Here is a 21,634-nt window from a genome sequence, read left to right on the forward strand (position 1 = left end):
CTTCCTGTACCACTGCTTGAAGAAGGTGTCTTCCAGAAACTGGCAGTAGGACTGGGAGTTGAGCTTGACTCCATCCTCAACCCGAAAAGGCCCCACAAGCTCATCTTTGATGATACCAGCCCAAACCAGTACTCCACCTCCACCTTGCTGGTGTCTGAGTCGGACTGGAGCTCTCTGCCCTTTACCAATCCAGCCACGGGCCCATCCATCTGGCCCATCAAGACTCACTCTCATTTCATCAGTCCATAAAACCTTAGAAAAATCAGTCTTGAGATATTTCTTGGCCCAGTCTTGACGTTTCAGCTTGTGTGTCTTGTTCAGTGGTGGTCGTCTTTCAGCCTTTCTTACCTTGGCCATGTCTCTGAGTATTGCACACCTTGTGCTTTTGGGCACTCCAGTGATGTTGCAGCTCTGAAATATGGCCAAACTGGTGGCAAGTGGCATCTTGGCAGCTGCACGCTTGACTTTTCTCAGTTCATGGGCAGTTATTTTGCGCCTTGGTTTTTCCACACGCTTCTTGCGACCCTGTTGACTATTTTGAATGAAACGCTTGATTGTTCGATGATCACGCTTCAGAAGCTTTGCAATTTTAAGAGTGCTGCATCCCTCTGCAAGATATCTCACTATTTTTGACTTTTCTGAGCCTGTCAAGTCCTTCTTTTGACCCATTTTGCCAAAGGAAAGGAAGTTGCCTAATAATTATGCACACCTGATATAGGGTGTTGATGTCATTAGACCACACCCCTTCTCATTACAGAGATGCACATCACCTAATATGCTTAATTGGTAGTAGGCTTTCGAGCCTATACAGCTTGGAGTAAGACAACATGCATAAAGAGGATGATGTGGTCAAAATACTCATTTGCCTAATAATTCTGCACTCCCTGTAGTAAACAAAAATATAAAAGTATTAAATTAAAAATCAAAAAAATAAAAGTAAATAAATAAGTAAATAAAAATATTTATTTACATGAGTAAGGGCTCATGCACACAAACGTATATTCTTTCTGTGTCCGTTCCGTTTTTTTTGCGGACCGTATACGGAACCATTCATTTTAATGGGTACTTCGTGTGCATTCAGTTTCTGTATTTCCGTTCCGCAAAAAAATAGAACATGTCCTATTATTGTCCGCATTATGGACAAGGATAGTATTGTTCTATTAGTGGCCAGCTGTTCCGTTCCGTCATCCATATTTTTTGGAAGTCATCCATATTTTTTGAGGATCAATTTTTCGTGGACCGCAAAATACATACGGTCGTGTGAACAAGCCCTAACTCTGAAAGGAAATAGAGATATTTGAAACTGGAATAACACATTCAGGATAAAAAAAAAACGCATTGAAAACGCATATGCGCTTTTTCTTGTTGCTTGTATTTATATAATCAAATTAAATTTGGGAATTTTTATATTACTTGTTTTCTCAAGCATTTATTTTTTTTTTATTATTTTTTATATCTAAAGAGTCCCCTAGAAAACCATCGATATGATAACTCCCTGTTAACCACTGATGAAGAAGTATGTAACTCCGAAACGCGTTTGGTGAACTTTTATAACCTTACAGTGAATCGTTCAGCGGCATAAAATAAAGAAATCCATTAGCACACCTAATATTGCCGATTGAGGAGAAGTTGCACCTGGATCCATTCTAATTCCATTATGTGGAAGTGATACCTCTACAGTAGTGGCCATGACTTTACAGCTTTTTTTCAGGTGGATGCCGTCAGATTTTTAACCACTTCCCGCAACTGTAACGCCGAAAGGCGTCATTGCGGCGGCTCCCCCAGGCTACGCTAACGCCAATAGGCGTCATCTCGCGTGAGCCGAGATTTCCTGTGAACGCGCGCACACAGGCGCGCGCGCTCACAGGATCGGAAGGTAAGAGAGTTCATCTCCAGCCTGCCAGCGGCGATCTTTCGCTGGCAGGCTGGAGATGTGTTTTTTTTAACCCCTAACAGGTATATTAGACGCTGTTTTGATAACAGAGTCTAATATACCTGCTACCTGGTCCTCTGGTGGTCCCCTTTGTTTGGATCGACCACCAGAGGACACAGGTAGCTCAGTAAAGTAGCACCAAGCACCACTACACTACACTACACCCCCCCCCCCGTCACTTATTAACCCCTTATTAGCCCCTGATCACCCCTGATCACCCCATATAGACTCCCTGATCACCCCCTGTCATTGATCACCCCCCTGTCATTGATCACCCCCCTGTAAAGCTCCATTCAGACGTCCGCATGATTTTTACGGATCCACTGATAGATGGATCGGATCCGCAAAACGCATCCGGACGTCTGAATGAAGCCTTACAGGGGCGTGATCAATGACTGTGGTGATCACCCCATATAGACTCCCTGATCACCCCCCTGTCATTGATTACCCCCCTGTCATTGATCACCCCCCTGTAAAGCTCCATTCAGACGTCCGCATGATTTTTACGGATCCACTGATAGATGGATCGAATCCGCAAAACGCATCCGGACGTCTGAATGAAGCCTTACAGGGGCATGATCAATGACTGTGGTGATCACCCCATATAGACTCCCTGATCACCCCCCTGTAAAGCTCCATTCAGATGTCCGCATGATTTTTACGGATGCACTGATAGATGGATCGGATCCGCAAAACGCATCCGGACGTCTGAATGAAGCCTTACAGGGGCATGATCAATGATTGTGGTGATCACCCCATATAGACTCCCTGATCACCCCCCTGTCATTGATTACACCCCTGTCATTGATCACCCCCCTGTAAAGCTCCATTCAGATGTCCGCATGATTTTTACGGATGCACTGATAGATGGATCGGATCCGCAAAACGCATACGGACGTCTGAATGAAGCCTTACAGGGGCATGATCAATGACTGTGGTGATCACCCCCCTGTCATTGATTACCCCCCTGTAAAGCTCCATTCAGACGTCCGCATGATTTTTACGGATGCACTGATAGATGGATCGGATCCGCAAAACGCATCCGGACGTCTGAATGAGGCCTTACAGGGGCATGATCAATGACTGTGGTGATCACCCCCCTGTCATTGATTACCCCCCTGTAAAGCTCCATTCAGATGTCCGCATGATTTTTACGGATGCACTGATAGATGGATCGGATCCGCAAAACGCATCCGGACGTCTGAATGAAGCCTTACAGGGGCGTGATCAATGACTGTGGTTATCACCCCATATAGACTCCCTGATCACCCCCCTGTCATTGATTACACCCCTGTCATTGATCACCCCCCTGTAAAGCTCCATTCAGATGTCCGCATGATTTTTACGGATCCACTGATAGATGGATCGGATCCGCAAAACGCATCCGGACGTCTGAATGAAGCCTTACAGGGGCGTGATCAATGACTGTGGTGATCACCCCATATAGACTCCCTGATCACCCCCCTGTCATTGATTACCCCCCTGTCATTGATCACCCCCCCTGTCATTGATCACCCCCCTGTAAAGCTCCATTCAGACGTCCGCATGATTTTTACGGATCCACTGATAGATGGATCGGATCCGCAAAACGCATCCGGACGTCTGAATGAAGCCTTACAGGGGCATGATCAATGACTGTGGTGATCACCCCATATAGACTCCCTGATCACCCCCCTGTCATTGATTACCCCCCTGTAAAGCTCCATTCAGATGTCCGCATGATTTTTACGGATGCACTGATAGATGGATCGGATCCGCAAAACGCATACGGACGTCTGAATGAAGCCTTACACGGGCGTGATCAATGACTGTGGTTATCACCCCATATAGACTCCCTGATCACCCCCCTGTCATTGATCACCCCCCCTGTCATTGATCACCCCCCCTGTCATTGATCACCCCCCCTGTCATTGATCACCCCCCCTGTCATTGATCACCCCCCCTGTCATTGATCACCCCCCTGTAAGGCTCCATTCAGACATTTTTTTGGCCCAAGTTAGCGGAATTATTATTTTTTTTTTCTTACAAAGTCTCATATTCCACTAACTTGTGTCAAAAAATAAAATCTCACATGAACTCACCATACCCCTCACGGAAACCAAATGCGTAAAATTTTTTAGACATTTATATTCCAGACTTCTTCTCACGCTTTAGGGCCCCTAGAATGCCAGGGCAGTATAAATACCCCACATGTGACCCCATTTCGGAAAGAAGACACCCCCAGGTATTCCGTGAGGGGCATATTGAGTCCATGAAAGATTGAAATTTTTGTCCCAAGTTAGCGGAACGGGAGACTTTGTGAGAAAAAAATTAAAAATATCAATTTCCGCTAACTTGTGCCAAAAAAAAAAAATTTCTATGAACTTGCCATGCCCCTCATTGAATACCTTGGGGTGTCTTCTTTCCAAAATGGAGTCACATGTGGGGTATTTATACTGCCCTGGCATTCTAGGGGCCCCAAAGCGTGAGAAGAAGTCTGGTATCCAAATGTCTAAAAATGCCCTCCTAAAAGGAATTTGGGCACCTTTGCGCATCTAGGCTGCAATAAAGTGTCACACATCTAGTATCGCCGTACTCAGGAGAAGTTGGGGAATGTGTTTTGGGGTGTCATTTTACATATACCCATGCTGGGTGAGAGAAATATCTTGGTCAAATGCCAACTTTGTATAAAAAAATTGTAAAAGTTGTCTTTTGCCAAGATATTTCTCTCACCCAGCAAGGGTATATGTAAAATGACACCCCAAAACACATTCCCCAACTTCTCCTGAATACGGCGATACCACATGTGTGACACTTTTTTGCAGCCTAGGTGGGCAAAGGGGCCCATATTCCAAAGAGCACCTTTAGGATTTCACAGGTCATTTACCTACTTACCACACATTAGGGCCCCTGGAAAATGCCAGGGCAGTATAACTACCCCACAAGTGACCCCATTTTGGAAAGAAGACACCCCAAGGTATTCCGTGAGGGGCATGGCAAGTTCCTAGAATTTTTTATTTTTTGTCACAAGTTAGTGGAAAATGCTGATTTTTTTTTTTTTTTTTTTTTTTTCATACAAAGTCTCAAATTCCACTAACTTGTGACAAAAAATAAAAACTTCCATGAACTCACTATGCCCATCAGCGAATACCTTGGGGTCTCTTCTTTCCAAAATGGGGTCACTTGTGGGGTAGTTATACTGCCCTGGCATTCTAGGGGCCCAAATGTGTGGTAAGGAGTTTGAAATCAAATTCTGTAAAAAATGACCTGTGAAATCCGAAAGGTGCTCTTTGGAATATGGGCCCCTTTGCCCACCTAGGCTGCAAAAAAGTGTCACACATCTGGTATTGCCGTACTCAGGAGAAGGTGGGGAATGTGTTTTGGGGTGTCATTTTACATATACCCATGCTGGGTGAGAGAAATATCTTGGCAAAAGACAACTTTTCCCATTTTTTTATACAAAGTTGGCATTTGACAAAGATATTTATCTCACCCAGCATGGGTATATGTAAAATGACACCCCAAAACACATTCCTCAACTTCTCCTGAGTACGTAGATACCAGATGTGTGACACTTTTTTGCAGCCTAGGTGGGCAAAGGGGCCCATATTCCAAAGAGCACCTTTCGGATTTCACTGGTCATTTTTTACAGAATTTGATTTCAAACTCCTTACCACACATTTGGGCCCCTAGAATGCCAGGGCAGTATAACTACCCCACAAGTGACCCCATTTTGGAAAGAAGAGACCCCAAGGTATTTCGTGATGGGCATAGTGAGTTCATAGAAGTTTTTATTTTTTGTCACAAGTTAGTGGAATATGAGACTTTGTAGGAAAAAAAATAAAATAAAAAAAATCATCATTTTCCGCTAACTTGTGACAAAAAATAAAAAGTTCTATGAACTCACTATGCCCATCAGCGAATACCTTAGGGTGTGTACTTTCCGAAATGGGGTCATTTGTGGGGTGTTTGTACTGTCTGGCCATTGTAGAACCTCAGGAAACATGACAGGTGCTCAGAAAGTCAGAGCTGCTTCAAAAAGCGGAAATTCACATTTTTGTACCATAGTTTGTAAACGCTATAACTTTTACCCAAACCATTTTTTTTTTACCCAAACATTTTTTTTTTATCAAAGACATGTAGAACTATAAATTTAGAGCAAAATTTCTATATGGATCTCGTTTTTTTTGCAAAATTTTACAACTGAAAGTGAAAAATGTCATTTTTTTGCAAAAAAATCGTTAAATTTCGATTAATAACAAAAAAAGTAAAAATGTCAGCAGCAATGAAATACCACCAAATGAAAGCTCTATTAGTGAGAAGAAAAGGAGGTAAAATTCATTTGGGTGGTAAGTTGCATGACCGAGCAATAAACGGTGAAAGTAGTGTAGTGCCGATTTGTAAAAAAGGGCCTGGTCTTTAGGGGAGTATAAACCTGTGGTCCTTAAGTGGTTAAAATGGATTGATTTAGAAATTAACTATTTACACCATTTTCTATTAAATGAAATGAAATTGTGTGAAAGTACAGTGACTCCTGAAGGTTCGTAAAGAAACGTCTATGGTGGCATTAACATCAGAAGGTGTTTGTTACTCCGAAAATGTTGTTATAATTTAAAAATTTAAAAATTTTTAATACTGTTTTATACAATTTGCTTACAAATGAAACAAATCTCATCCACAGTGATACAGTGGTATACTATATATACCGAAAATGATTATTGTAAGCCTCCATTATGTAGTGACACAGCGCCATCTTGTGGACATCCTAGGGTACTACACAGTAAGACTTGAATGTTGCTGGTATGTTCGAAACAAGCCAAGATGGATGGATGGAACGATTGGTGGATGGATAGACAGATCTTTACTGCCAGCATACCTGTACAGCACAAAGGCATTGTACAGGGAAACTTGGGTCAGATGGACACTCCACCTTCTTATTCAATACCTCTGTTATGCGCATGGCGCTGTATGGCTTGATGTCCTGATCTGAAAGGTCCACTCTGCCCATGAATTTGTTTTATTCCTCTATACACACAAGGTTTTATGGCTTGGGTGGTGGTCCCGAATACAGGGACAAGGCTGCTGCCCCATCATGGATTGTGGTTAAGATCAGGTCATCTCTGTATCCCTATGTCTCACGAGCAGCAGATGTTCTGCTGCTGCTCTCTCCCTTTGTTTGTCCTAGAAATGTTTTGGGGAGGGCTTGAGGGCTTTGAGAAAAGGAACACTATTCTAGAAGTTATCTATATGGGAGTGGTGCCCTTTGTTCAGTAGAGGATGTGCAAGATCCTGTACGATCTTTCCACTAACGCCTAGGAATGGACATGCACAGCTGGGGGCTTAGGGTGATATCTGGGTGGGTGACTAGAGGGGAGGAATGACCACTGGGCAATCAAGGTGATGGCATCAGGTGATGGCGTACTGGGTCTATCATCCCTGTTCACAAGTCACAGATCCCAATGGTGCTTAGAGTGAGATTTCGGTGTCTGCCCAGTGGCGTGAGGGATCAGATCAAGATTGTTTTTTCACATTTTCTTCACACAAGGCCTTTTCACTGGCGCTCTCCTACTCTGAAAAGCTCTCTCACAGAAATGAGCTTGTGAGATTCGGCGATGCTGGCAAATCTAGTGCTCAATGTTATGATAGTCAGCCAAGCTTGGTTTAGCTCTGGCACATTTTGGGCCTAGTTGTTGATCCTGGTTGTTCTTATGTAATTATTTAAGTTCCACAAAGTGACTTCAGAACTAGATTGGTCTATAAAAAATTGATTAGGGAAATTTTCATGAAAATGTCAAAAATTGCTTTTTAATTCTAAACCTTCTAACATCCTAAAAAATAAAAAACCATTACCAAAATTATGCCAACATAAAGTAGACATATGGTGAATGTTAATTAACAACTGTTTTATCTTTCTTAAAAGCAAAGAAATTCAAATTTATAAATAAAAAAAGGGAAAGGTTTACCATTAACATGACATACAATGTGTCAGGAAAAAACAATCTCAAAATGGCTTGGATAAATAAAAGCATTCCAAGGTTATTACCACATAAAGTGACACATGTCAGCTTTGCAAAATTAGGCTTGGTCAGGAAGGGGGTAAATAGCCTGCTCCGGAAGTGATTGAATTTCAACTGTGTGGCAATGCACCCATACACAGATTTCAGCCTAGTATTTCACATTATCACTCAGAGAGATATTTTCCTCCACTACCCTGCATATTGTAAGACACATATATGCTGTTTTCCCAAATTTCAATCCTAAAAAATGTAATTTGAACTGTGTGAAGATGAAACAACATGGATTTTTACCTACTATGTTACATTATCACTCACGGATGCTCTCCTCTTCTACCCTTCGTATTGTAAGATGCACTTATGCTATTTTCCTAAGTAAAGAAAAAGAATAACTATGTGTACTTTGTGTCCCCCCCCCCCCCCCCGAAACAAAAAAACGTATTTCTGTTAATATGGGGCAAAAAATATAAAAAAAAGTCCTTGCAGTTATCTGCTGTTGATGTTCTTCAGCACACAGCTGCTTCTGTGTTACAAGGCAGTAAATGCAGCTAGAACATACTGCCAGGCACACCCAGCCTCAGCTCCTCACTTCTCACTCCCTGGCTGACAGCTTTCCCTGCCTTTTCCGATTCTACCTAGTTCTTCTTCTTTCTAATTCTAGCCTTTCCCTTCACTGTCCTTGGCGGTAGAATAGAGGCTTGATTGTGACTGTACACTGTCCCTAAATTAGTTTTTCTATCAGACACTGCAAGACCCATATTGTACTGAATTAGCTTTGTAATTGCAGTCCCTTATAAACTTAGAAATTAGTTAAGGTGGACACATCTGTATTTAACACCCTCAACTTGGTTATAGAAGGGGCAGAGGGCTTCACGCTATTTAAATCACCTGCCAAATCACCTCTATCTTCAATTGCCAAATTAATAAAATTTTTCAAAAAATACATTTGATTAGAGAACCTATTTAACAAGAATCTGTCTTACGGTGTCTTTGACAACTTTATTTCGGACACTGTAGATGATAGGGTTTAGCATGGGTGTTACAGTTGAGTAGAGGATGGAGGCACACTTGTCTACATCTGGAGAAGAATGGGAACGAGGTCGTAAATACAGAATCATAATGGTCCCATAGTAAAGAGTCACCACAACGATGTGGGAGGCACATGTGGAGAGAGCTTTATACCTTCCAAGAGAAGATCTGATCTTCAAGATAGTGGAAAGAATAAAATAATATGAAATCAAGGTGAATAAAAAGGATAAGCTACCTATGATCCCTGCTGAAATATACATAGCTACCTCATGGAGCCAAGTATCACTGCAGGATATTTGTAAAAATGGGGGTACCTCACAAAAGAAATGGTTGACATGGGAATGACAGAAAGACATCTGGAAGGTGTAGATCACATGTATAATGGAGTTGAAGAAGCTTGTGGTCCATGACATAACAGCTAGACAGTTACACCTCTTCCAGCTCATGATGGAATTGTAGTGCAGCGGTCTACAGATTGCAGCAAATCTATCATAGGCCATGACTGCAAGTATGAGACACTCTGTTGACCCAAAAGTCAAGTGGAAGTGCATCTGGACAGCACATTCTAGTAGAGAGATGCTCCTGTCCTTGGTCAATGTGTTCTGTAGGATTTTAGGGACTACAGTGGTAGAGAAGCAAATGTCAATGAAGGAGAGGTTAGTAAGAAAAAAGTACATGGGAGTCTGGAGCTTCAGATTAATCCTCACCACAATTATCAGTAGAAGGTTTGCTAATAATGTTATCAAATACATCACCAAGAAGGTCAGAAAACCAATGACCTTCAAGTATGGAACAGTGGACAAACCGAGGAGAGAAAATCTGCTTGAAGAGGATTGATTGAATAGTTCCATAATACTTAAACCTAAACAAAGAAAAAGAGCTGAGTCTAACAGGGCTCCAAGTGTATAATAAATTGTATTCAAGTACATATACAAGACATGATTAATAAAAATAGAGAGAAAAAGACATCAGAAATAAAGTGCGGTATTCACCTGAGGTGATCAAATAGAAGTATAAATATAATCTGGGGGAATAGGATATAAAATATTTACATCTCATAGGTTGTAAATTTACATTAGGTTAACTGTGGTATATAGATACAAATCCAGCATCATATACACTCACCTAAAGAATTATTAGGAACACCATACTAATACGGTGTTGGACCCCCTTTTGCCTTCAGAACTGCCTTAATTCCCACGTGGCATTGATTCAACAAGGTGCTGATAGCATTCTTTAGAAATGTTGGCCCATATTGATAGGATAGCATCTTGCAGTTGATGGAGATTTGAGGGATGCACATCCAGGGCACGAAGCTCCCGTTCCACCACATCCCAAAGATGCTCTATTGGGTTGAGATCTGGTGACTGTGGGGGCCATTTTAGTACAGTGAACTCATTGTCATGTTCAAGAAACTATTTTTCCAGTCTTCAACAGTCCAATTTTGGTGAGCTCGTGCAAATTGTAGCCTCTTTTTCCTATTTGTAGTGGAGATGAGTGGTACCCGGTGGGGTCTTCTGCTGTTGTAGCCCATCTGCCTCAAGGTTGTGCGTGTTGTGGCTTCACAAATGCTTTGCTGCATACCTCGGTTGTAACGAGTGGTTATTTCAGTCAACGTTGCTCTTCTATCAGCTTGAATCAGTCGGCCCATTCTCCTCTGACCTCTAGCATCCACAAGGCATTTTTGCCCACAGGACTGCCGCATACTGGATGTTTTTCCCTTTTCACACCATTCTTTGCAAATCCTAGAAATGGTTGTGCGTGAAAATCCCAGTAACTGAGCAGATTGTGAAATACTCAGACCGGCCCATCTGGCATCAACAACCATGCCACGCTCAAAATTGCTTAAATCACCTTTCTTTCCCATTCTGACATTCAGTTTGGAGTTCAGGAGATCGTCTTGACCAGGAGCACACCCCTAAATGCATTGAAGCAACTGCCATGTGATTGGTTGACTAGATAATTGCATTAATGAGAAATAGAACAGGTGTTCCTAATAATTCTTTAGGTGAGTGTATACACTACTGCAAGTATGAGGGATGTTTTTGTATTGTTTGGTAAAGCATCTTGATAGGTTTTATCTGGTGCGCTTTTGACCACATGTATATACTATTTCTAAATATGAAGATGTGAATTGTTATCCTCTCCATGATGCACTAGTATCTAAGTATTGATATATACTAACTTCTGTTTGATACTATTGTTGATGTATCAGCTTGTGATCAAAAGAATTATTAGGAACGCCTGTTCTATTTCTCATTATTGCGATTATCTAGTCCAGTGTTTCCCAACCAGTGTGCCTCCAGCTGTTGCAAAACTACAACTTCCAGCATGCCCGCACAGCCCTTTAACAAAGTTTTTGGTAGGATTACTGATTACATTCACTTTTGTACTGATTTGCTGATGCCAGAAAAAGAGATCATTTATTTTTTAAGTAATATACCCTGGATAACGAAAGAGCTGAAGCATTTGCTGAACATGAAAAAATGGCATTTAAAATGAGGGACAAAGAGAAAATGAAAATGGTATGAGATTTGAAGGGCAGGTTAAAAGATGCTCAGGAGGCATTCAGAATAAAGCTAGAAAATAAAATGTCACACAACTCCAGAGAGGTGTGGTCTGGTATGAAATTACTGACTGGGTTTAAGGTGAGGCCTGGAGCATGAAGGAGGAGGACTGGACAGGGCTAAGGAAATGAACGAGTTCTTCAACAGGTTCAGCAATATATGTGCAGCTCCAACAGGGAGGGAGGATGTAGCTGGGGATAGATCAGCAATACTGACATTGGGTGGTAGACTCGCTGATTTCAGAGTCTCTAAAATGATGTGAGGCGACAATTTAGGAAACTGAAGATAGGTCAAGCAGCGGGTCCACGTGTCCTTAAAGTGTGTGAAAACCATCTGTGTTCAGTCTTTCAGTACTTGTTTAACTGGAGCGTACAATCACAGAGGGTACCAGTGTTAGAAGACTTCCTGCCTGGTGCTGGTCCCCAAGACTACTTTCCCAACGACCCTAAGTAACTATCGTCCTGTGGCCTTAACATTGTATGCTATGAAGTCCTTGGAAAGATTAGTGCTTGCTTACTTGAGTCCAAGGGTGAGGCCTTTTGCTGACCCCCTACAGTTTGCTTATCACCATAAAGTGGGGGGTGGGCAATGCTGTTATGTTTTTCTTACCTACAGTACTTTCATTCTTGGACAATGACGGAACCACTGTGCGTGCATCGTTCTTTGATTTCTCTAGTGTCGCCCTTTCTTTTCACATTGTATACTGCAGATCTTCTGTATAAATCTGATTTTTGCCACCTACAAAAATTCTCGGATGACTCTTTGGTAGTCGGATGTATTAGGGGGGCCGAGGTGAGGAGGAGGAGTATAGGAACTTTGTGTCGGATTTTGTGGAGTGGTGCCAGGCTAACTATCTACAACTAAACGTAAAGAAAATTAAGGATTTGGTGGTGAGATAGCAGGAGAAAGATGGAATATTTACCTGTCAATATTGAGGGTCAGGGAGTGGAGCAAGTAGAGAGTTACAAATATTTGAAGGTCCACTTGGACACCAAACTGGACTGGAGGGGCAATACGGAGAGGGTTTACAAAAAGGGGATGAGCAGACTGTACTTCCTATGGAAACTAAAATGTTAGAAATGTTCTACCAGTCTGTCTTTTTCGCAATAATATGCTGGGGAAGTAGTGTGAGGGTGGCTGACACTAATAAGCTCAACAAGCTTATCAGGAAGGCACACGCGGTTGTTGGTTGCCATCTAGACACTTTTGAGGAGGTAGTGATAGAAAGAATTCGAAAGAAGTTTATGGCGATTATGAAGAATATTGCCCACAATTTATATGAGCTGTTTATGAGGCAGAGCAGCAGCTTCAGGAACCGTCTTATCCTACTAAGGTGTCAAAAAGAAAGATACAGGAAATCGTTCCAGCCGACCGCTATGGGATTGTATAAGAACTACCTAAGTGTGAAATCCTTCAAGTGACTGTTGTCTTACTGTTGTACCAATGGTGTATTGTACCGGCCTGTCATGAATAGTAATGTATGGGATTATACTGTCAATTGTCTACTGTGATCCATGTCTATGTTGTGCTGTTGTGATACTGAAATTTCCCTCAAGATCAATAAAGTGTATCGTATCGTATAAGCTTTGAAAACCACCTATTGCAAATGGTGGACCCTGTCTTATCTATACACAGAGGTGGTATCATTACAGGCAGGATTAGAATGACAGATAAACTGTAAGCAGATAACTTCAGTAAAGTGACCTGTACAGACCAAGAAGTGGGGCCTATTATTGGGCTTAGTGGCCAGTGGGAAAACCGCAAGATTTTATGGTTATTGTTTAAATATAAATATTGACCTGGAAAATAATAAAATAAAAAAACTCATAAAACACAAAAATGTGACTTAAACAATAGGTCATTTTCTGATGACACAATAACTTTAATGCATTTTATACACGTACATGCTTTTCTCATAGAAAAGTAAATGACCACTTTACCACTGGGACCTGCCGGTCATAGAATGCCCAAAAACAGATGGTTAGATTATAGAAAAACTCCAATCCAAGGTAGGATGACGAAAGACCTTCAATGATTGGTAATTTTACAGTAATGGAGGAAAAGACGCTCCTATAACAAAATATGGCCAATTAATGTCATGGTGTTGGAACAAATATTTAAAAAAATAGTCCAGACATATATACGTACATCAAGTGATAGTAAGAAAATGTCACCTGCTTAAAACCACATCCCTCAGTGTTCTCAATGAAATCATCAAAATCCTCTAAATATTAAGGTTGAAAATAATCCTATACTTTTGTCTTAATATTCCATATTTCTCCCAAATTCTGATGGAATACGTCTGTTGAGGTCAAACTATCTACTGGTGGGCTCTCCAATACAATAGTGTCCATATGACGGCACAGACTTGAGATCTGCTCTTATATACAGTTTTACTGACTCTTTAATTGTTCCCAGAGCAATAACTGAGCCATAAAAAGAAATGATTACATTCTTCTGCCAACAGGGATTATCCTTTCATTTGAAAAGTTTCTTCTAATTTATTTTACTTAGGACATACATTGTCAAACTAATCTGAGGTGTTTAAGAAGACTTGAGCAAACGTCTGGACAGAGTAATGGCTATGGATATAGTGTTCTTGGACTTTGCAAGGGTTTTTCACACTGTCCCTCCTAGAAGCCCAATGGGTAAAATAAGGTCTAGGTTTTAAAAAAGTTTTAGATAAGGTATATTTTGTATCTGTATTAAAATGGCTCAAAGAAAGTCCATACTATATGTAGCCTGGAGACAAGGTTTGGCCACAATATCATGAAGTAAATGGATCTGTAATCAAGGTGGACTCCAATTAAAATCCAAGCTTTATTTTATTGCAATGCTAAATTCCAACATCCAGACCAGGACCCGGCCAGAATAACTTACATGTTTCTGACACAGTCCTTATTCATTGCCCCAGCGGTATATGGCAAGAGAGTGCTGGGGCCAGTGATTGACTTCAGTGGTTATGTAAGGTATATGGGCATGTCAGCACTTCAGTCATGAAAGCAAAGCCTAGCTGGGAGGACAGAATGGCTGGAATGAAGGTAGTTTAGGACGATAAGTATAGCAATTTTTTAATTATTATTTTATCAACAGTTTCACTGGATTAAAAAACTGTTACATTGGGGGATCGTGTCCACCAATGTCCCTCTCTACTGGGTAGGTAAGGGTGAAGCTTCACTCAATCATCTACTGCCTCTCTGGAGGTTAGGACCTGCAGACCCCTTTCTTCTTCCATGCAGCGGGTCCCGTTAGTGAAGTCGTCAGTGGCCGATTCCTGTACGCTGCAGTGTGCTTCTTGCCAGCAAAGTCTTCTCCCTTCTGCTCATAGGGCATGCACGCTTCCTCAAGCTCTAACAGGGCCATCATGCTTGCTCTAACAGGGCCCTCATCCCCTGTGATAAGGTGCCTGAGTAATAGATTGTCTATCTTGCTAGTTTCCTGTGAAGATATGCTGTATTCTTTTATCTGGCTTTGTAAAAACCTCTGCCTGGTTACTGAATCCTCCTATGCCTGGCCTGACCTGTGCCGGACCTCTATATTGACCCCTCACTGCCTGCCTGGACCTGGACCTTGGACAATTTTCCATATAGCAAGTACCCTGCCTCTCCTGTGTCCCTGACTACGATACTGCTTGACTCTTCCAGGAGGTAGCAGTCTGGTGGTTTCCCTGCAGCAAAGTCCAGATTCCTGTAAAGTTGAATACTAGAGGACTTCCAGGATAATGCCCTTAGGTTTATCCCAAAGTAAAACCTGTTGTCCTCGCCCACTACCTTAACAAAAATAATAATAAATCGGCAACCCCTTTACCAAGTCATTGAGAGAGGAGATTGTAAGAGAAAACAACTTAATCAAGAGACCTATTGGATGTTTATGTTGGAATTGAGGCAACCCAACAATCTCACTAGGCATCAGAATCTAATTTATCATTACTAATACATGTGTTACATTATTTTGTATGAATTGTATTCAACTCTGTTAAATTTTTTCAAGGTGTTGTGTTCGAATCAGCTGTAGTCTATAAATAAAGATTATATTCAAAATGCATTAGCCAGGGTACAAAAAAAAGGATGTATTTTTATTGGAAACTCTGATGCTTGGGGACTTTGTAGTAAATGATTCCAACTCTGAATTGTCCCTGGTTATAAGTTGATACCCCAACGTCCTCTTCTGGGTCGATTATTCTTAATAACAATTTTTTTTATTTTGACAGATGACAATAAGCTATTCAGTATAATACAGACAAGAGATGAGAGAACCAGTTCATAATGACCCTGAAAGGAAGTGGGGAATGGGCTTGCCCTGATTGGCTCACAGGCCAACAGACAGCCTAGATGAGCCAATCAGTGCTGCAGCAGGCAGGGAGGTGTCCTTGTGGAACGTCATTGTGTTGGGCTGTGAATGAGGGTGGATGGGTCTATGCAGTGTCCGCCAGAAAAATGTACAGTCACAATCAAGCTTCTATTCTAGTGTGAGGAACACTGAAGGAAAAGGCTAGAATGAAACATTGTGCAGAATAGAAAAAGGCAGGCGAAGCTGTCAGACAGGAAGTGAGAAGTGAGGAGCTGAGGCTGGGTGTGCCTGTACGTTCTAGCTGCAATTACTGCCTTACAACACAGCAGTGGCAGCTGCAAAGCCGCTACCTGCAAGGACATTTCTTTCTTTGCCATTTCAAGGCCTCATGCACACAAACATATTTTGTTTCCGTGTCCGTTCCGTTTTCTTTGCGGATAGGATGCGGACTCATTCATTTCAATGGATCTGCAAAAAATGCGGACAGCACACGGTGTGCTGTCCTCATCAGTATGTCCGTACCGTAGCCCAAAAAAATAGAACATGTCCTATTCTTGTCCATTTTAGGCATTGTTACAATGGATCTGCAAAAAAAAAACGGATGGAATCCGTTTTCTTTTGCGGATCCACAATTGGCGGACCGGAAAACACATATGGTCGTGTACATGTAGCCTAACAGAAATATATTTTTTTTTGGGGGGAGGTGATAAGTGCAAAAAGGACAACACATGTTTTATCATGTAGAGGATAAATACAACATTTGAAATCTCAATGGAGAAACCATGAACTACTAGTCTAAAATCCTTGTCAGGGCATCTCCAGGCACTTCAAAAAATAAATTTGTTTTACTTTGGGAAAATAGCATATGTTTCTTTTACAATACAAAGGGTAACAGTTTATACCAGTCTGAGTGATAATGTGGTATACTAGGCCAAACTCCGTGTTCATGCAATTCACATATATATATTTTTAAGTTTGGGGAAAAAACATATGTGTCTGTCTTACAATACAAAGGGTAGCAGTTTATACCAGTCTGTGTAATAGCGTGATACCAGGCCAAAATCCGTGTTGGTGCATCTCCAGGCATTTTAGATTCATTTTTTTAAGTCTGGGGAAATAGCATATACATGAATAAGTCTTGCAATACAAAGGGTAGCGGACAGTTTACCTCCCTGCCTGCTGCAGCACTGATTGTCTCAGCCTGGGAGCCAATCAGGGCAAGCCCAACCTCCCCCACTTCCTCTGAGGGTCATATGAGAAAGCATCTACGTGCCGTTTTAGTGGATTTGTCCAAAATGAACCTGAAAAGATTCAGGTTCATCTGCCATCCGAAAAATACCAAAGTTCGGACTGAACCCAGCTCCGTCCAAACTGGTTTGCTCATCCTAACTCCAAAGATCATATTACAGCTTAGTAGACAATCAAAAGTCACTACCATCCACCAGTATGGGACTAATTTTTACAGGTTGCCAAAACAAAGCCGGCAATTATGGTACAATATTAACTAACATGTAAAGCAAATGCCTGACGTGTTTGCCACAACCAGAATTTAGTGGCGTTCATCAGGGATTAATGGTAGAATGCAGTACAAAATTGTTGGATGGTTCAAACCTGCCCCAGTGACAACATTATGGCACATATACTTACCAACTAGCTGCCCAGATACAAAGTGTTGTCACTACAGACACAGCACAACAACCGGGCCTGGATGCCATGCGATCACTGATTGAACAATGACGTCTAAGGTGTATGAAAACATTCTACAGGAGAAGGTAACGGCAACCATCCATGATCTCAAGCTGAAGAGGGAGACTCAACAGAACAGTGACTCAAAGCAAGTAAATCAACTAAAGAATGGTTGGAAAAGAAGAATATTATGGAGATGCTGTGACATGACCTGAAGAGGACTGTGAACACATGCCACCCAGAAATATTAATGAACTGACTACATTTCCAGGGATTATACATTATACTGATTTATGAAACTCTTAGAGTTCTGAAATCTACTGAATTACACAGATATAATGCTTTTAGTGTAGTACAATAGAATTCAGGACTCTCAGAGTTACACAGCATTATAAAAAATAAAAGGAATAAAGAAAGTATTAGGGTAATTTTAATGCTGAGACATTGAAGGATATGGCTGAATCAACTCCCAACAGGGTCCTGGGGAAAAAACAGGACGTTCCATTCTTTCATTCAATTCCAGAAAAGCTTTGACGTTCTGAGTTTTTAGAGTTGTCTTCTACCTCATTGAGATTGTTTACATGTTCCCTTACCTTCATCTTACTTCCAGTTATTCCTTTGCCCCAAAGCAAAATCTGTAACAGCCAATAATAACTACGGCAGCCACTAAATCAACTTAGTCCTCAGTCAAAACAGATTTCCATATTCTTCACACACTTGATGGTTACAGTCTCTGAATACAAGGGTGCTTACACTTGATGGTTACAGTCTCTGAATATAAGGGTGCTTACACTTGATGGTTACAGTCTCTGAATACAAAGGTGCTTACACTTAATGGTTTTAGTCTCTGAATATAAGGGTTCTTACACTTGATGGTTACAATCTCTGAATACAAGGGTGCTTACACTTAATGGTTACAGTCTCTGAATACAAGGGCGCATACACTTAATGGTTACTCAACTGGCATGGTGGCAGGTTATGCCTGGCTATGCATAGTCCATAACGTTCTACTAGAGGCACAACTATGGATTCAGAACAGGGTGGGTGAAATATATCTGAACGGGTCTCAACCCAGCTAATGCCACAACATGACCACTACATATTAAATGAATAATATTACAGTGCTATTAATAAAAAACTAAGTTACACAAATACCAAAATTAGCACCAGGTGACCATATAAAAGTAGATATTAGTATTTCGCAAGAACTCCACATCATAAAATTTGGAATATTTTAGATTTTTTTTTCATCAGTAACCTCCCTTCTTGCTTGTGGGCCAATGAGAAGGCTGCAATGTCTTTGTCTGAGCTTAGCAACATCCCTAGCAACCAATAGGAAAGTTGCCTACCCCTTACTATATAAGAACCTCCCCAGCAGCCCTTGTATGCAGTATTTTGCAGATCTGAGAGAGACAGAAATGTTATTGCTGTCCTCTCTGCTTTCCTGTGTGATTACATTAGATAGTTAGTGTATATATATACTGTATAATACAGATAGTTAGTTGGAGATAGTCAGTGTAGGCTAGATAGTGATATAGTGAAGCTGTTCTGCTGTCCATACATGCATGCTACATACATAGTGCTGTGATGTCACAAGTTCATGACAATACTTAGTGCACCAATTACTAATAAATAGTCAGACCTGTTAAAATGGGAAGTTTCACATATTGCGCCCAAATATTCGCATCATTAGTGCTGATTTCGCAATTGCGAATATATTGGAGCACTCTATCTGCATATAAAGCTATTGTAATGTTCTGCCGAGCCAACCATTTTCTCCAGTCTCAGGACACTTCTAGCAGCTTGAAAAATGTAGCTATAGTGACCCACGCCATAATGCGCGCATTATGCGAATATTACATTACCGATTTTTCGCGATCAAGAGAATAATCTTGAATTTGCGAATATATGATGAATATTCTACCAAATATTCGCGAAATATCACGAATTTGAATATTGCCCCTGCCGCTCATCTCTATTAGTAATATTGATATAAGTAATAACCCTTTAATAAGAAATGAGGCTCCCTAAATGCCTCAAATGATGGTCTTCAGTGTGGTCCTTTCATGTACACGGTGTCCATTTCAATGCACAAGTGTCCCAAACTACGGCTATGAACTGGCACCTGTGGCTGTAGGTATCCACTTGAATAACTACAGGCTTTTGTTGTGGTGATGGGTGTCTTAATGTGTTCTTCCTCACCTGCAGCATGATCTGTGAAGCTTTAGTTGCTGGTCACCCCACTGACTGTAATGCCATATCTGCAAAAAATATATACAGTCTAGGACTGTTAATCTCCCTGGAGCATTGTTTTTTTTTACAGTCGAGCTGATTCTGTGGCCCTAAAGACCCTTGAAGAGGGAGCAGATGTTTGCTATTCCTCACTCCTCACTAGCCCTGGCAGGAAGTAGGATCAGCCCACTCATGGGATGGTAAGTTACATTTCTAATGCCAACCATACCTTACCATTGTTGAAGTATATGGCAGACACATGACATTAACACAAAATATCTACCTGTCTCTAGGTGATGTTGTAAAATGACTGCCTGTCTCTAGGTGATGTTGTAAAATATCTACCTGTCTCTCTCTAGGTGATGTTGTAAAATGACTGCCTGTCTCTAGGTGATGTTGTAAAATGACTGCCTGTCTCTAGGTGATGTTGTAAAATGACTGCCTGTCTCTAGGTGATGTTGTAAAATGACTGCCTGTCTCTAGGTGATCTTGTCAAGTTGCTAATAAAGTTTAATGTTAACAAAAAAACAAACTCAGATCTGCTTCCAGACACTGACAGATATTTTGCTGCAGGTAGTAATACTATATATGTTCTGTACCCTAGTACACTGCTATTCACCTCATATATACTGGGGCAGTTAACTGAAAGCCATTTTACAGGAATAAAATGGGCCATACCATTTTTTCTTTAGGGAGAGGCCTTTCATTTCTATGGGAGTTCCGACAATGGCTGAGTGCTATTTTGAAGTTCATCCCCATTCACTTCAGTGTAGCAGAGCTGCAATATCCGACACAGCCAGTGGAGAGGTGTGGCACTATTTCCGGAAAAGATCTGCCATGTTCTTCAAATCCTACTTAAATATCGAAGATCAAAATTTTTTATTTTTCCTATGATATACTTAGTGGAGACAGAAAACCTAACCCACACGAGCTTCAGTCAGCCCCCAATAAACACTATTGTCACTAATGCCATTACATGACAGCTGACCCATGAACTGAAATAGATTTTCACTTCAAAGCTAGAACCAGCTCTGCACCTCACATGGATCCAGAGATCTCCACATTCATTGCTCCTCTTGTTTTGTTAGATTTATGGCATCTGAGGAGGCATGTCCTTTCTGCTGTAGCTCTTCCCTTGTAACTCTCACCGTTTCTAACAGAAGATATGGCTGGTGACAGATTAAGATTTAAACTGAGCGCGTGCGACCAACTCAGTGAAGTGGACAAGAAATAAGGAAAAGAACAAACAGCAGGTGGCGCTATACAGATACGTTTTAATGAATAGCTCAGCGGCTATACAAAATTTTTAATTAAATGCAATTACAAAAGTATTCAGATCCAGGGGCTGGTTTGAAAAATGTAGAATATTTTTCATGGGCCAACCCCTTTAAGCTGGTGGGTGAACCTCTGCTGTGTCAATGTAGTCAAGACAGGTTTGTCATCTGTAGAAGGGTTGACTTGTCATAGGAGTCAGAGCAGAGCTGACTTGGCCAACATTAATGTCACAAAGCTGAGTTTGTCATTGGCACAACTTAGCTTATTGAAACGTGACGCAAAAAGAAAGAGTTGAAAGACAAATTCAGCTCTGCTACATCTATTCAATATGTATCCTTAAAGAAGAAGGATCATTCTCTGAAGCGTAAGGTGTTTCTATAAAATAAAAAAACATTTTATCTAATAATTTTTATTAGAAAATTTCCAACAGATCTTAATATTCAATTATTAAACACAATCATTTTGATCGATGCGTCGATCGATCGATATTAGGGAGCAAAATGCCCAGGGAAATGCAAGTAATTCAGAATATACCGTTCAGAATCTAAGACCGTCCTTGGTGGCCACACGGATAATTACAGTAAATTGAAATTTCATTGTGCGTAAAACAAAAAGATTACGGTAGGTAC

General features: G+C 41.1%; 1 protein-coding gene across 1 annotated transcript; it reads right to left on the minus strand.

Moving 5' to 3' along the window:
* Positions 1–8,885: 8,885 nt before the first annotated feature.
* Positions 8,886–9,806, minus strand: LOC120981529 (olfactory receptor 5AS1-like). The gene has a single exon (XM_040411065.1). It carries the CDS (start codon positions 9,804–9,806, stop codon positions 8,886–8,888), a length of 921 nt encoding a protein of 306 aa, XP_040266999.1.
* Positions 9,807–21,634: the final 11,828 nt, after the last annotated feature.

Source organism: Bufo bufo, chromosome 11 (assembly GCF_905171765.1).
Source record: "Bufo bufo chromosome 11, aBufBuf1.1, whole genome shotgun sequence".
NCBI classification, from domain to species: Eukaryota; Metazoa; Chordata; class Amphibia; order Anura; family Bufonidae; genus Bufo; species Bufo bufo.